This window comes from Bombyx mori, chromosome 20 (assembly GCF_030269925.1).
Source record: "Bombyx mori chromosome 20, ASM3026992v2".
NCBI classification, from domain to species: Eukaryota; Metazoa; Arthropoda; class Insecta; order Lepidoptera; family Bombycidae; genus Bombyx; species Bombyx mori.
Window position 1 is genome coordinate 3,167,802 of NC_085126.1, and position 17,836 is coordinate 3,185,637.

General features: G+C 35.6%; 2 protein-coding genes across 3 annotated transcripts in view; one reads left to right on the top strand and one right to left on the bottom strand.

Moving 5' to 3' along the window:
- LOC101743062 (eyes absent homolog 2) overlaps window positions 1–10,615 on the top strand; it is a 76,816-nt gene extending 66,201 nt beyond the window's left edge. Inside the window, exons 9-15 of the mRNA XM_038018012.2 lie at window positions 1,560–1,662; window positions 1,950–2,121; window positions 2,883–2,972; window positions 3,661–3,869; window positions 5,129–5,251; window positions 5,746–5,867; window positions 6,481–10,615. Of these exons, the coding sequence (XP_037873940.1) occupies window positions 1,560–1,662; window positions 1,950–2,121; window positions 2,883–2,972; window positions 3,661–3,869; window positions 5,129–5,251; window positions 5,746–5,867; window positions 6,481–6,662 (1,001 nt within the window). The 3' untranslated portion in view covers window positions 6,663–10,615. The remainder of the gene's footprint in view (window positions 1–1,559; window positions 1,663–1,949; window positions 2,122–2,882; window positions 2,973–3,660; window positions 3,870–5,128; window positions 5,252–5,745; window positions 5,868–6,480) is intronic.
- A 1,470-nt stretch (window positions 10,616–12,085) lies between these two features.
- LOC101743208 (low molecular mass lipoprotein 4-like) lies at window positions 12,086–15,308 on the bottom strand. Of its 2 annotated transcripts, none has more exons than XM_012695276.4 (2): window positions 15,073–15,308; window positions 12,086–12,883 (listed from the first exon to the last, which is right to left on the bottom strand). In XM_012695276.4, the coding sequence occupies exon 2, from the start codon at window positions 12,868–12,870 to the stop codon at window positions 12,106–12,108; it is 765 nt and encodes a 254-aa protein (XP_012550730.1). In that variant the 5' UTR covers window positions 12,871–12,883; window positions 15,073–15,308; the 3' UTR covers window positions 12,086–12,105. The 2 variants fall into 2 exon arrangements, with proteins under 2 accessions (XP_012550730.1, XP_021207157.1); XM_021351482.3 differs by having other exon boundaries at window positions 14,929–15,135.
- Window positions 15,309–17,836: the final 2,528 nt, after the last annotated feature.

Genomic DNA, 17,836 nt, shown 5'->3' on the forward strand with positions numbered 1-17,836 from the left:
TTTATAAAAAATTAAAAAAAAAAAAATTTTACTCAAAAGTACATAACCAAGGGTAAAATATAATATTGTAATATTAAAATTTAATATATAACATGTAAAGATAATGTGATCATGGAATTCGAGTGTTGTAAATCAAAAAACTGTTTTTATTAATATTAGGTTTTATTTTGTTGTTTTGACGGGTGTTCGGTCTTAAATGCTTACCGGAGTCTATAAACATCGAAAACGTAAATATAATTTATGAGACGAGTTCTCAGTTGTAGTTTTACACTACAACGGCTCCCCACCCTTCAAAAGGGAACGCATTATTGCATCGCGGCAGAAATAGAGAGGGTGGTGGTGCCTAATCGTGCGGGCTCACAAGATACCCTACCCATCCATCAAATAAAATATTACGTATATTGATGAATAAAGATGGAATAATATTATTATGTCGTGGTGTTATTTATAGCGTAAACAATAGTATGTAATGCCTAAAACTGAAAAAAAAAAATACATTGATATTAACAGAAAATGATCACATTAAATTTTAAATGTTATTGATGTGGTTACGTTTCCTTTGCCTCTTATACTCCAGAGATACAGCCGAAGCTCAATGCTGCACAAAATCAAATGCAATAAAATGTTTTACATTTCTCTCGTTCACACTCATTACAAACGCATTCAAACATTTGCTTTCCTTTTTGTTCCTACACAAGTTCTATTAAAATGTCGACTGTCAAGTGTCAACTTAAAATTTCAAACATCTGATCAAACTTTTAGAAAACAAAATAAGCAGATACTTTTATTTATTATTATAAAAAAATAGTATACATATATGTAGCTGCATCCATATTACGGTGTTTTAAGTTTATTTACAAAGTTTACGTAACATTCCAACATTGGAGTTCCTTGACTCCTTTAATTACGGAAATGGACAAGGAAAATATGAATATGAACTCAAATAAGCGTAGGAAACTTACTGAAGATGATTCGAGTGATCACTACGAGAACATAGATGATAATTCGGATTACTGGCCCGAGTCGGAGAGCGGAGATGGTAATGAAATACACAACGAAAACATAACCTTGATAATGCATTTAGTCCATTGTAAACATTATGACAACGAGTAAAATAGTTCATTTGAGCTCTTAAATGACCACTCCAAATTGTTTTCGACAGAACTAATATTTCTTTATATCAGTAAAGACAGCAGATTCATTTTGTATTTAGTTTCATTAATATTTTATACTTCTTCTATACTAATATATAAATCTACAGTGGTTTTTACGAATGTTCCGTTATAACTACTGAACCGTGTATCCGATTGGCTTAAAACTTGGTATCTATGTAGAAAATACATGTACTTAATGGATAGGCTAATATATGAGTGTTGGACTCCCTACACCAGTTGTGGGGGCTTTAATGATGAGAATCTTTGTGGGGGTGAGAAATAATAATGTTACTTCTAAATGTCCAGCAAAGTGGACGGGTACAGCTAGTTATCTTATATATTTATATATTGGAACATTTCCTGTTATACAATAATTTTTATTAAATCTTAGTAAATTTTTCACAGATTCACCATCATCAATGTTGCCATCAATTAATGATACGAGTCCATTATCTCCGATTAAAGCTGAAGTACACGCGGCCAGCAGAAGATGTAGAGAGAATTCTGGGTAAATTTTGTATAGCCATTTCTCATTTCTATTTAGAATTATGTTTCATTATCAAGAATGCTGACAAATGACCGACTGATCATAAGCAGAAATGAGTTCAATTCTAAATTGGAAAATGAGCTTCACATACACATCTAGATCTATAAAAGTTTAAAAAGTGGAATATTTGATAGGTTTGAAGCAGGATTTCCGTAAAGAGCACATGTACTAATTAAAAAAAGCTACATCAATAGTTCAATTAAAATGTTATTATCAAAAGTATAAATCCAAAGTTCCCTCTGTAACAGGGAAAGCACAGCTAGTAGGTCTCGAGGTCGAGGACGCAGGAACACCTCATCATCGCCAGCCCAGCACGTCCCAGAGCCAGCCACAGACAGAGTCTTCATATGGGATTTGGACGAGACTATAATTATATTCCATTCGTTGCTCACTGGAACTTATGCTACTAAGTACAATAAGGTACATTGTACAAATCATTTATTCTCTTTTTTTTTATTGCTTAATTGGGTGGATGAGCTCACTGCCCACCTGGTGTTAAGTAGTTACTGGAGCCCATAGACATCTTCAACGTAAATGCGCCACTCATCTTGAGATATAAGTTCTAAGGTCTCAAGTATAGTTACAATGGCTTCCCTACCCTTCAAACCGAAACGCATTACTGCTTCACGGCAGAAATAGGCAGGGTGGTGGTACCTACCCACACGGACTCACAAGAGGTCCTACCACCAGTAAAAAAGAAGATATGTAAGATGTATGTCTCTGGAAGATATGTAAAATATGCACTAAAGCAATTACTCGATAATAGAAAATATGTTTTTCTTCTCTATTTTCTTGACACAAATAATTCATGAATGTTAGGGGTGAATTACCTTTCTAAAAGAAAAAGACAAATAATGTGTTATTTAGAGAAAACCTGATAGAGTATTGAGATTTCAAATCTATTCTAATATCTTCTATGTATATTAAATTGATTTTAAATTATAACATCATGCTTTTGTTTTCATTGACATTTTCTATGAGAAAAATTATTTCAAATTAGTTAACTCTTTGTTTATTGAACTGCTATAGCCCAGGTGCTAATCTTTTAAATATAATTAATTCATTTAAAATTAAACCAACACATTTGCATGAAACCCACATTCAATATTGTAAAATCCAATCTCACCTTGAAGTACTGAAGTACTTTTCAATTGTAAATTGTGTGATAACTCTCATTACAGGATACGCAACAGATAGTGCAATTAGGATTTAGGATGGAAGAAATGATATTCAGCTTGGCTGATACACATTTCTTTTTCAATGATGTTGAGGTAAGTTTGTGTCAATATAACATATAAACATAAAATATACTCATTTCATTAAAATGAAATACCAAAAATAAAACAAACAATTAAGGCAAGTGAAAAGCAATTTTTTAATGGAATTAGCAAAGGGTCAATGACCCACAAGAGGGCTTACAATGTGATAGTTGCAAAAATCTTTAAACATGAAGCCTCAGAGTCTCCGTTGTATTGTATTACCAATGCATGGTACCAATTCATTCCCGATCCTGCTGAAAGAATGGAAAGCAGTCGACGTCGCCCCAAACACGTCATTACGGATCCTCCCGATCCACTAACGGTGCTTTTAGGCACCTCAAGCACCGGTCACCGTTCTCGTCGAACCCGTCCCTTGCAACGAAGGGCTCGAGTAAATTAACCCTCAGACAGAGCCCACTGAGTTTCTTGCCGGATCTTCTCAGTGGGTCGCGTTTCCGATCCGGTGGTAGATTCTGCGAAGCACGGCTCTTGCTAGGGTTCGTGTTAGCAACTTCGTCAGGTTTGAGCCCCGTGAGCTCACCTACTAGTTAAAGTTCCGCTGAAATAGCCTCTCAAGGCTATCAGCTTATGTGAAAAAAAAAAAAAAGGAACCAATTCATGCAGGCTTATAATACACCCTATCAACAATCTATAGTAGACAACAATAGACAACAATGTATAATAAAGATTGTAACTTCAGGATTGCGACCAGGAGCACATAGACGCGGTATCGGCCGATGATAATGGCCAGGATCTCTCTGCGTACAACTTCACAACGGATGGGTTTCATGCGGGCGCGGCGGGAGGCGCTCTGTGTGCGCCTGGGGTGCGAGGCGGAGTCGACTGGATGAGGAAACTAGCCTTCCGGTACAGGAAGATCAAAGACACCTACAATAATTACAGGAATAGGTCAGTATTCGTTGTACGATATCGAAATAACTAATTTGACCCTTTCACTGCTTTACTGAACCGATCTGTTACCTAACTAGAATTATGTTACATAAAGGGACTTTTTGGCGGGAACGCGAGGAGTGAAGTTGTGTCATTTGTTTTATTTTGCCTATTTAGTGTTTCCTCAGGTTTAAATGTGTAATAACGGTGTTTTATTAAGTGTTTAAAATCTGTGAAAGTGCACAAATGTGGGAAAATGAAACAAAACCGCTGGACGTAACTTCACGGGATCCTCCAAAAAGTCCACTGAAAAAATATCAGTAACTGACCACCATTTTACTGAGATTATATTTCAGATGATTAATAATCATCTTCATTTCATTTCACTCCATATTACCGTATCCATTTTCATTAAAATAAGACATGACTTAAAGGTCTTAGTTACCAGGTCATAAAATCCCTTTAAAAAAAAAGTTATTAACGGCTGACCCATCGTTTGGACCAGTAAACTACTTCGCAACAGGAATAGGTAGGTGCGTTGTAAATATCTGTGGGCTTATAATATGCACTACCATCAGTAATGTAGGTTGGTGAACCGGGTATGCTTTTGTAATACTCAGAGAACGTTGCAGTCGATTCATAGGTGACTCTATAGTCACCATAACAATACCCACAAGAAGAGGTGGGATGGAGCTGTTTTAGATAAAACAGCCAGAATCTGTTAATCAATAATGTAAATATTCTTGTTAAGTGACGGTCACAGCGGAGCATGATCGGATTTCACTAGTAACATATACAATAAATTGATGTTGGTACGTTTGTTCATCATGTATGCACTCGCGTGTCTTTTATCCGAATTGAATCTAAACGTGTAAGGGCTTTTCAAGATTTGTTCTAATCCCACTCGGAATGGCCAGCTGGCACCTGAGTACTTTCAACAAATTCTTGTTATCTACACATTGCAGTGCTCAGACTAAAGCGTGTCCATGTTTAGTTATAGATTATTTTTTATTGCTTAGATGGGGGGACGAACTCATGGCCCACCTGTGGTTACTGGAGCCCATAGACATCTACAACGTAATACCGCCATCCACCTCGAGACATGAGTGGTAAGGTCTCACTTTTAACAGTACAACGGCTGCCTCACCCTTCAAACTGAAACGCATTACTGCTTCACGGCAGAAATAGGCAGGGTGGTGGTACATACCCGTGCGGACTCGCAAAATGTCCTACCACCATTTTTTACCAGTTTATTATTAAAACATTTCATATTTCAGTGTTGGAGGGCTCCTAGGGCCAGCGAAGAGAGAACAGTGGTTACAGTTGAGAGCAGAACTTGAACAGGCCACGGATAACTGGTTAACATTAGCCTGCAAGTGTCTGAATATGATTAATTCTCGGTATGTCCTCACTATGTTCTACCTTATTTGTATCGGTCCAGTTTGAGTAATATCTGTTCCGATGGAAGTATGAAATTGATTTGAAATCAACTGCCTGCTAAGTTAGACTTAGAAATATCTCAGAATCTGTTGACAGTATAATACAAAGTATGAATAAGAGAGTAAGAGAATGTAAAAGAACATAAATATGTATATTTAATTCATTGTACGAACTCGGTTAAATTATAGTTTTTTTATCAATGAATTTCTTAAGTCTTTTCGAACTTGTTGTGATCTATCTAGCTTACTTTGGCCACGAAGCCTAATAGTTTTAGCCCTACTTAAAAGTTATTAAAAGGGCCACGATATGATAAGCGGGTATGAAAACCACCACTGAGCTTATCAGTAAACCTAGTGAAAAGGAAACTTGAAATAATTGTGGTAAATGGAAATGGATTTTGGTTGAATATTAATGTATGTAATTTTATTTTAATAATTGTAATTGTATTTTACAGAGAGAACTGCGTGAATGTTTTAGTGACGACGACTCAGCTCGTCCCGGCTTTGGCTAAAGTCCTGCTCTTCGGTTTAGGGGGCGTGTTTCCTATCGAAAATATATACTCCGCCACGAAAACGGGTTAGTTTAGTATTTTTTATTTTAGTTTGCTCTAGATAGGCTAGATAGGCTTGGGACCCATCTGGTAGTAAATGGTACAGGTCGTCGTCGCCTAAAGGATAAGACGTCCGGTGCATTCGTATTTAGCGATGCACCGGTGTTTGAATCCCGCAGGCGGGTACCAATTTTTCTAATGAAATATGTACTTAACAAATTTTCACGATTGACTTTCACGGTGAAGGAATAACATCGTGTAATAAAAATCAAACCCGCAAAATTATAATTTGCGTAATTACTGGTGGTAGGACCTCATGTGAGTCCGCACCGGTAGGTACCACCACCCAGCCTACTTCTGCCGTGAAGCAGTAATGCGTTTCGGTTTGAAGGGCGAGGCAGCCGTTGTAACTGTACTTGAGGCCTTAGAACTTATATCTCAAGGTGGGTGGCGCATTTACGTCGTAAATGTCTATGGGCTCCAGTAACCACTCAACACCGGGTGGGCACACATGTGAGCTCGTCCACCCATCGAAGCAATAAAAAAATAAAAAAAGTGGGGGGTAGTCGGTGGCTGCATTTTATTTAGCGATTTACATTGCGGTTGTATTTTATTTAACGATGTACATTGCTGCCTCAGGTAAGGAGACTTGCTTTGAGAAAATTAAGCAGCGCTTCGGCGAGCGGTGCACGTACGTCGTCATAGGGGACGGCCAGGACGAGGAGGCCGCCGCCAAGGCCAAGAACTACCCTTTCTGGAGGGTGTCGAGCCACTCCGACATCGCGGCGCTGTACAACGCGCTCGACATGGGCTTCTTATGATCTGCTGCTGCCCTGGTACCCGATACCTCCAATTTCACGCAACGAAAAACAACGGAACGTGTCAGCTCTTACGGCTCATGTACTCCTGGTACATAGATAATTGTGTTTTATGTGTCGTCAATTGAAATGTCCTTTGTTTTGCGTTTTTATACCCGATTTATACCGGATATATATATTTTATACCGGAACCGAAACTTCTTTTGCGATGCGTATTAATGTGGTTTTCACACCAAGTTTCACCAAGTTGCACGCGCACCATTTTTTTAATTCGAAACAAATCAATTATAGTTGTCCGAAATTTGGCGTCTAAAAATAAGATTTAAAAAAAAAACTTAAGAGATTTATCAACTCTTAAGATTTATGTAGTCCCGGTACACAAATGTTCGCGTTTTATATTACATTGTATCAACGTGTCGATTCTATTGCTATCCTGGTATTCGCAACAGTTTTTGAGCATATTTATGGAAGTACCAAACTTTGAATCTGCATTTTTTTCTCTTGAAGATTTTAAGAGGTATCCCGGTAACGAGACCTTTAAGCCAAATCTAATATTCTGTTAAGTGAAACGTAATGTGATGAAATTGATTTAATTCGGGATTTTAATCAATCAAATGAAAATCAAATTAAACTAGATAATGATATAGTAGTTGGTTATTTACTGATACTTTTTCTCTTGAGTTTTTGGAAGAAATCGAGAAGCTCCGTTCAACGGCTTTGTTTCATTTTCCTATATTCGTGCACTTCCACAGATCCTAAACAGTTAATAAACCACCGTTATTACACATATAAATCTGAATAAACTCTAAATTAACAAATAAAAATAATTTACACAACTTCGCTAATCGCGTTCCCGCCAAATCCTATAAAATCTGCTAAGAAACATTAAAATACAGGTAACCCTCATATGAAAACGGTAAATACGTTCTTAAAAATGAAACTAGATATGAAACTAGAAGCCAATACAAAAAAAAAGATTTTTTTCTTTGAATGAAACACCTCAACTATGAATGAATGAATGATTTATTTTATTTCAGACAACAACAAGCCAATGTGTACATATAGCATCATTGAAACATACTTAAAATTAGCAAAACAAATCAAATAAAAAATACATTAATAAAAATAATTATCAGTTGAATACATTTAAAATATTCCATTCAACTGCTTTTATTTTTATTTAGTCCGCAAGTGAACCATGGTACAATGGTTCATATATATGGAATGTATTTTTTTACCTTTATACATAAAAAAGCTGTAAATTTTAGGTTATTCCCATATATTGTGAGTTCATAGTGCATAATGTAATTTTCAAAATAAATTTAACAAAAATCTTTTTATTGTGTTATAAAAGGGTTTTGGGATTTTTTTTTCGTGTTAGAATGGAATCGTGTTGTAAAATACCGTGTTATACATAAGAGGGTTACCTGTAGATAAAAACTCTTTGTGGCTATGAAGTCCTGGTACCCGAACGATTTTATTCTAAATTTAAATACTAACTAACCTTTTTTGAGTACGGTTAAAACGAAACAACGAAACAATTCAAACTCCAAGCTATTTATGCGGTCCTGGTAGATCAATACCAACAAAACCGTGTCATATTTCGTGAAAATTTAACTTATAAATGCTCAAATCTTTTTTGGGACCTCCATATTGACCCACTCGAGCCCGCCCGACACACAGCAATGTGAATTTAGCTTTGAGACGCGAGGTTCAAACCTCAACTGCTCGGTAGAAACTCAACTATGTACAAACCAAACCTAAATACATATAAATCTCGTTTAACCCCTTATTTTTTTATTTAAAAGTTTGATAAATAAGTACATTTCAATACAATTATTTAATCATTTAACGAATTTTCTATACACACATATATTTATATTTAGTTTTAAAGCTCAAAGTCAGCTCAAAAAAACTAAAAACAAAAAAACAAAAACAAAAAAAAGTCAATTTTTTTTTTTGTAAATATTTTACATGAACAAAACTGTAGATACATTTTATAAGGAAAATTCATTCCTAATATTTAAGAATTTATTATCTTTTAATATGCAATTTACTGTTATTTTAATGGAAACGAATCAAGTCAGGTCTTAAGACTAGGAGCGATTTAGAAGTGAGATTGAGGCTTTTGATGAGCCGCTTGTAACAAAGTCTAGGGACGGTACAACTTTATACAGGGTGTTTGGAAAACGTTCTCGAAAACTATGGAGGGTGGAAATAAGGAGCACCATTTTAGGGTATTAAGAAGTATTTGCAGAAAGAGAGAAAATGAAGTTGGCGCCACGGTAGCATGTGGAAGGATTTTAAAAACAGCGCCATAAGTTGTTCGAGACGGGTTTTAATTATGAAGGAAAGAAACATTTCCTACGTTAATAGTAATCTATATATTAATACGTGAAGCAAAAACTTTGTATCCCTTTTTACGAAAATTGCGCGGACGGAGAAGTATGAAATTTTCCACACTTATAGAGAATATAGAGAAGAAGTGCACAATGCTAATATTTTTTTTTAAATAATGCATAAAAGATACATTAAATCAATAAGGAAAACATTACACACACTACATACCATGTATTTGACGCACACACGCATGCATACTATTTACTGTCAAACTTTTGTTCTTGACGTCTGTGGTCAAACTGAGAATAGATTAAATATTATTTGTCTTTATTAATATTTTTCTATAGTGTTGTAGTCTTGGCGTTGAAAATAAAATCATAATAGTGTACAAACTTACAATTCCAATTAATTATAGTCGAATTTCGACTACTGCGGGACCTCTAGTAAAAATAAATACATTATTGAGATTTTAATACTGCATATTTTTGAACTACACAAGTCACGAAAAATATAACATTTTTTCTTTAAATCCAGCACATATCCCTCTGCTTAAAACTGGTATATTCATATAATTTCCACTTCCTTACACTAATAGCGCTATTTCGGTGAGTCTCCGAACAATGAGTTGCTCTATTTACAGGTGGACACTTTTTCAACTTGTCCCTTATACATGATGGTACTCCTTTCTTCTACCACTCATATTCAAAGCAAAAACCTAAAATAAATAAATAAGTTTAGCGGTGCCATCAGAATTCGTCACTTTATATCGAATATATTATTATTTTGCTACTATCAACTGTAGTCGTGATGCAATTGGGTAATGTAATTAATAAAAATAAAAAAAAACAAGGTTTTTTCACCTCGTGATCTATAGGACGTGTTTTCTTATCTTCCTTTTCGAGAACGTTTCAAAATACACTTGGTAAGTTTTACATTAGTACGTGCAGTCTATTTTTGTTTTAAAAAACAACAAATTATTTTATTACAATTATTTTCAACGTTACATTAATGAGAAACATAAAAAAAAAATCTCATTCTAGTTTTAAATTAGCACAAGTGTTTTTTTTTTTTATTTACTTTATGTGTATACTATTCAAATTTTATTTAGTACGATTCTCTTTTGTGTCAAATGTGTATGATGATCGCGTTAAGGAATTATTCTTTATAAATCGAAGGTCAAATCGGCAAATTGTAACGTGGATATTATCAAAATTCCAAAGCCATTGTTACATGCCTACATGTTACGTATGATTATGGACTTAAATTTTTTTATCATTGATTTTATAAGAACATTGTACAACATTTAAATGTATACATAGTATATTGAACATAATCAGATATAAGTTGAATTTATTTGTAAGAAAACTCAATCCTTCAACAGAAAAAAGCTATTTAATTACAATCGAAATATCATACAAAATTTTGTATGAAACTAGCAATATAGGTATTATTAATAAATAAATTAAACTTAGAAAAATATTGTAAATACGAACATAAATATATATATATATATAATTTTTAGTATTATTGTAGCTTATAATATTATTATAAATATTCCTAGTTCAAAAACTATGATACAATTCATAATGTAAATAAAATATATTATTTGAAAATGATTTTGTTATTTCATTTTATAGGGACGAATATGTACCAGTGCATATATAGTAGGAACAATGATTCACATGCTCTACTAATTGTATTAATTTCTTTTTTTATTGCTACATAGATGGTCGAGCTCATAGCCCACCTGGTGTTAAGTGGTTACTGGAGCCCATAGACATCTACGACGTAAATGCGCCACCCACCTTGAGATATAAGTTCTAAGGTCTCAAGTATAGTTACAACGGCTGCCCCACCCTTCAAACCGAAACGCATTACTGCTTCACGGCAGAAATAGGCAGGGCGGTGGTATCTACGCGCGGACTCACAAGAGGTCCTACCACCAGTAATTACGCAAATTATAATTTTTGCGGGTTTCATTTTTATTACGCGATGTTATTCCTTCACCGTGGAAGTCAATCGTGAACATTTTTCGAGTACGTATTTCATTAGAAAAATTGGTACCCGCCTGAGATTCGAACACCGGTGCATCGCTCAACACGAATGCACCGGACGTCTTCTCCCTTAGGCCACGACGACTTCAGATTTTGGATTTACAATACTTTAAAAAATCGACATCAGAAATACTCTTGCTGTTCACATGAAATGACAGGCGAAGATCTGCGCCTCTTATTAAAAAACTAAATTTTCTCTATAAAATACTTGTTACATAAAAGTTTTGGATTAAAACCCACAATTCACGAAGGATTGAACGTTTATTTATCAATTATATGTTAAAATAAACAAATATATGCTAAGTGGTTGTTATTAACTCGTGAATCGTTAAAGCCTCATGACAGTGTGCATCAGCCTATGTACCCACGGATAGTGAACGAAAGCTTAACCCCTTGAGCGCGGACCGTCGGTAAATCGACTCAATTAACGCATACAAAATGCGAAGCGTCAGAATATCGACTATTTACAGTGTGATTATAGGTATTAGGTAACGATCTGTACAGACGTGTCTTAGCGCGTGCATGTACATATTATTATAACGTTTTTAATAAGTTAATAATAACCTTTATAAATACATAACTATATAAAATTATTTTTATTTTATTTATTTATTTATTACACTTCATGTAAAAATTACATTGGTGGACTTAATGCCTAAGGCATTCTCTACCAGTCAACCAAAGGTAGTGCAGAGTGAATAGTGGTAGGTGCAATGAAATTTATATTAATTTACAAATACATACATACATACATATAATAGTTTACACAGTATTAAAAGCATTATTTTTGTATTTTTTTTAAATTAATGTCTTTATAAGGTACTTTGATTTTTCAAAAACATGTGCAACTTAAGCAAAATATGTGAAAATAATCTCAGCACTGAAAGGATTAAAAGGCGTCCAACTACTACCGTACGACTCCAATAATAACTTACTTTTAGTTTCTAATGCTGCCTAAACAAATTGAAAAATTGGGAAATAAGAAACGGATTTGATCATTCGATGATTTGAATTAACGAATAAAACCGATGATTTTACAACCAAATTTTTATTCACAACGACGAAACGGACCAAGCGTGGATATCGAGGTCGTTAATGGCGTCGCCATTGTGTCCGAAAACATTGTAACCTCCGTCCAGACCGGTCTGACGACTCAGCTTCAGGGCCTGTCTGTATTGCCTGTTATAGACAAAAAACAAGGTCTGGTCCAAAAAATCAACTGGGTGAAGGTACCAGTGGTACGCGGCATCCGAAGGCGAACTGCCAGCAGACGCCCTGTGGTCCCCTGCGTGATTTGTAATCGTATCCAGCTTCAAATATTCGTTGTATTCCTTATTAAGAATCTTGAAAAACAGTCTACCGTCTTCCCAAAAAGGCAATAACCTCCACGCAACTATGTTACTGATCCTCTCGTACTTATCGCCGTAAGCTGTTCTCTCGGCATTCCGATCTGTTTTGTAGCCGAGCTTTAAAGCTTTCCCGTATTCATAGTCTATGAAGTTCACATAATCTCCGCCTAAAATTGTCTCAAACGCAACCGGGAATTGTTTTCTTACAATCTCCGAATTGCCGGACTGCCACAGTTTGTAAGCGAATTCCATTGAATTTCGGACTTTGTTGTGCATTAATAATTTCACTGCATCCCGTACTACGGTGCTTTTGTTATTCGAGATCAGCTCTTGTGCTGTGGCTATGGCTTCCTCATAGCTTGCTGAGGAAACTTCCACGTAAATTTTATCTTCGAGATCCCAGTCAGTTTGAGAAATCGATGCTGACGCAGCGCACAACAAGAAAATTAGACACTCCGTCGAAAGCATTATACCTGATCACCTGAAATAAATGTATCCTTTACGAATGATTTAACTCTTTTCAACGAGATCGAAGGTAATATTTCAATAAGTGACGTAATCATCAATTAAAAACTATGTATTCTATTATATATATCACAACTCAAGAGTAGCTGCTTCGCGAATGAATCTACTACCGGATCGGAATCGCGACCCGCTGAGAAGGTTCGGCCAGAAACTCAACGAGCTGATGCTAGCTTAGGTTGCACGTCAAACTCTTTCCCGAGTTTGACGACCACGGTTACCGGGGTCCCTAAGCCTGCTCCTAGTATTAGAGCCAAATGCGTCTAATGCAAGGGTTATTGGATCTGATGGATCCGTATTTCAAATCGTTTAGGCATTTTTTAAGTGAACACGTGAGTTAAAAAGACACAAATAATATAAATAAACAATTCATTTTCTTGGTCTAACCTTAAACCAAACACTCATTGGCTTCGGGTGGCTTAACAACGCCATCTGCTGAAATAGCTTTAGTGTTATTGTGTCTTGCTCTCAATTATGAAAAATAGTATTATTATTCGCCAATAGATGTCGAGAAGAGTCATAAAGTTGATTATCGATCAAGTTGATTAGGTATTGAAAACACGAATAAAACAACATTTTCTGAAAATGTCGTAACTAGATCGGTTTATCGCCCCCGAAATCCCCTATATACGAAATTTTATAAAAATCGTTGGAGCCGTTTCCGATATTCAGATTATATATATATATAATTACAAGAATTGCTCGTTTAAAGGTATAAGATTACAGCACTAACGCAGTCTGCGGCTAAAACATGACTGTAGAGCATTTTTCTAAGAATCTTCATGTCTTCTACGTAACAGTACATTCATTCCTGTGGTCAGAACCACGCACGTAGTACTACTAGGTATTCTAGAGGTCATTTTGAGGAAAATTAAAAAAAAAAAAAATCGCAGAAGTTAACGTCACTGACTGTTACGCCGAGGGTCGTGGGTTCGATTCCCGCATCGTGCAAACATTCGTGGGATAAACAGGTTTTTTTGCACTTTATCTGGGTGTTTATCGAAAGACGTACGTATATATACGTACATAAGTATGTAAGTATGAATCCTAATTTGAGGCCGCATGATCGTGCGTGATTTGTTCCCATTTAATAAATTATTATCACTTTTACGTCATTGTTTAATGAACATTCCTGCATATCATATTTTTATTTATTTATTTAAGGATTACCGACAGGGTTTACAGTAAGACATAAAATAACATTGACATGTATAGAGCAATTGATAACTGCAACTCTAATTATAGGCAATCACAGCATGCATTACATTAATATATTAATAGAGATTTAACAATACTATTAATAATAATAAAAAATTAAAAACAAAAGAAAGACAACAAGGGCAGTAATACCCGAGTACTCAGACCAAGGCTGAGGCTGAGGTTCAACAACAACTTTTTATAATTTTGTTCTTAAATATTGGAAGGGAATCGCCAAATATGTCAAGGTTTTCAACTTTTCTAATTTTTTTATTTATTTTATCGATAACCTATAGATTGTAGCGCTCCAAGCGTTCCCTGTGATAAACTTCATATAGGTATTCAGTTTGTAGCAGAAAATAATTGAAGGCAGTTAGATTTAACCGCAATAATCCCAATCCATAAACCGAATCCGACCACGTATGTACGTAAATATTTGTCACAGTTTTTCATCTCAAATATATTAAGTGTATAATGTATGGTTTTTCACATTATTCATAATGAAACAATAAAATATGGCCGAAATCATATTGTGACGTTAGCATTTTTTTGGTTTTTTTTGTGTGTGTGAAAACTATCGTCTTTGGCGTCCTTCCAGCTTCACCAGGACAGGATAGGCGCTAGTCGACTTTATTGTACATATCGCTCATTCGGAGCGACAGTGACATAATTGCTAAAAAAATGTGAAATTGATTTAATTATACCACAATGATTTTTTTTTGCACTTAGATATGGTTTGATTTTTTTTTTTAAATTAGTCTCCTTTCAAGCCTAGACTTCAAACTACAAAAGTAAAATAATCATTACCTGTCAGAAATACTTAGAATCTTCATTATTATTACGAAAACTGGCGTAGTGTAAAATTTACAAATTTACAGTAACAGTTGTTTGTGTCATAGTCGCTCCTTACGAGCGATATAGAATAAAATAATTACAAAGTATTATATTCACCTCGATTTGACTTGCGGACTGTTGACCGCACGTCTTCCAATATCAAAATAAATCGTTGAATATATTATTATTTATTTATATAATAATATTATATATTTTAAAACATCTCACGCGTTTTCATTATCGTCATAAGTCAGATGTCAAGTTAACTAAATTTGTGTAACATTGATTATATTATCTTTAAAGCTAGCTTGCTTCCTGTAGAGGGTGTGTGTAATAAGACGTGTAGGTTTATTAACGTAAGATATTATATTTATATCATTTGGCTGTGTGGTCGTAATACTCTTCTCTATACCCATATGAAAATTAATTTGTACAACTATTATCGTATGTTTTTGTTTCAATTAACAATTTTTAATCGGTTAATTGGAAGTGTCACGCAATTTATTTCGCGCGGCCCTCCTTTTCAAGGTCAAAACACGTAAGAACGTTATGTTCTGATAAGAAATAAAAAATAATTATAAAAATTACCGATTAATTAATGTGATAGGGGAAAGTGGGGGAATTGGGAACACTTAACTTCAAATGTTCAAAACTAGAAGATAGAAAAAAATCATAAACACAATCAAATTTTATTGAAACGTAAACTTTGCTTACCTGTCTACTTATTGATAACAAAAAAAATCTCCAAAATCAACGTTTTATTAAAACTTTAAATAAATTAAAAAAAAACAATAGCGTTCCTTTTTACCCGATACTATATGGGGTATACAATAAAAGCCATGGAGAAAATCGGAGTGGATATACCTCACATCATTTGTTGTCGAATTTGGGTCACTGGAGTTTGGCCGAGCGATTGGTCACATTCGATATTCATTCCACTTCACAAAAAGGGATCAACGAAGAAGTGCAATAACTACAGACTAATTTATCTCGTATCCCACGCCAGTAAAGTCATGCTGCACATAATTAACACGAGGCTCCAAGGTTACTTGTACCGAGAGATCGCCCCCGAGCAAGCAGGTTTTGTAAAAGGTCGAGGCACAAGAGAGCAACTACTCGTAATGCGGCAAATTGTAGAAAAGGCCAGATAATTTAATATTAGCCTATATGTGTGCTTCGTGGATTTCCGAAAGGCTTTTGATACAGTCAAGTGGTGGAAGATGTTGTTGGTACTGACGGAAATGGGTGTACCGCAACATCTTGTACACACCATCAGACGTCTGTACGAAGATGGCACGGCCGCTGTTCGTGTTGACAGTATTGACTCCGAACGCTTCAGCACACAGGCAGGCGTTAGGCAGGGCTGCATACTATCTCCTTTTTTATTTTATATATACACAGAGTATATAATGCGGATAGTTCTTGAAGATTGGGATAAAGGATATCCGTTGGTGGTCGGAAAATATCAAACTTGAGATACGCCGATGATACTACCCTCTTGGCATCAACCAGAGACGAAATCGAGGTGCTTCTTCGCCGGCTGGAGACTACAGCGTTGGATTTTGGACTTGCGATCAATCGTGATAAGACCAAAATGATGATCGTAGATCGTGCTAACATCAACCAACCGGAAGTCCAACATATAGCGGGATGCGAGGTAGTTAATAGCTATGTATATCTAGGCTCCACTATCACCAACGCTGGAGGCTGCGAAGATGAGATCCGAAGACGTTGCGCCGTGACAAGATCCTCAGTTGAGAGGCTAACAAAGATTTGGAGAGACCGCAGAATAACCAAAAACACAAAAGTTCGGTTAATGAGATGCCTGGTCTTTTCAATCTTTCTGTATGGGGCTGAGACGTGGACGCTGAGGATGCAAGACCGTCGTAATAATGACGCACTGGAAATATGGTGTTGGAGACGTCTCCTCAGAATTCCGTGGGCCGCGCACCGTACCAACATTTCGATCCTGAAAGAGCTCAACATCAAGGAGAGACTATCGTCAACAGTCCAATTGCGAATCCTCAAGTTCTTCGGGCACATTACTCGTAATGAGGACTCCATTGAACGGTTGGTGGTGCAAGGGAAAGTCGAGGGAAAAAGATCTCGCGGACGATCTCCAACACGATGGACCGACCTCATAAAATCTGTGACTCACTCCAACATAAATGTTTGCTCTCACTCTGCGAAACATCGTGCCACATGGCGTTGCATCGCGAGAGCATCGCGAGAGCATCGGTATCGCAGGATCCGACTGATGCATGACCACGACCACTCTGTCAAGAGTGTACGAATAGGAAGAATATGGGATAATTGAGATCGTCCCGCGGGGGAAATGGGAACGGTACGGGACAAACAGGATGGATACAATTAAATCTCGATAATAACTACAAATTGTTTGATCGGCACATATCACATAATTTTTTTTTTTTTTTTATAATGACACCCGTCATCACAGGGCGTTACTGTTTCCCCTAACATAGGTCAGAGTCTTTTTACATCCGATTCGTATTTAGATACACCCTATCCATTCTACTCCTTCTTTGGGAGATCCTACTTTGGCCTACTATTATTTATTTTATCTTTATTAATATTTCGTTACTGACTACTAACAATATTTCATCTTATTCTAATAAACCCCACCTGTCTTATATATATTTTATTATTAATCTATGTCCATTGTTGCCATATCCTTATTTCTCTTACTATTTCATTAACCTACTTATATCTATTACATGTTTTCTTGTTCTTTTTGCACATCTTACATTTTTATTGTTACTAATAATATATACTATTTTATTATATATTTTAGTAATCATTTACTGCTTATTTCTATTTATTACTATTCTAATTACTTTTTTACAATATTCGATAAATTTGC

Bases quoted from the DNA above. Each gene is read 5' to 3' on its own strand.
- LOC101743208 (XM_012695276.4), bottom strand. From the start codon at position 12,870: ATGCTTTCGACGGAGTGTCTAATTTTCTTGTTGTGCGCTGCGTCAGCA.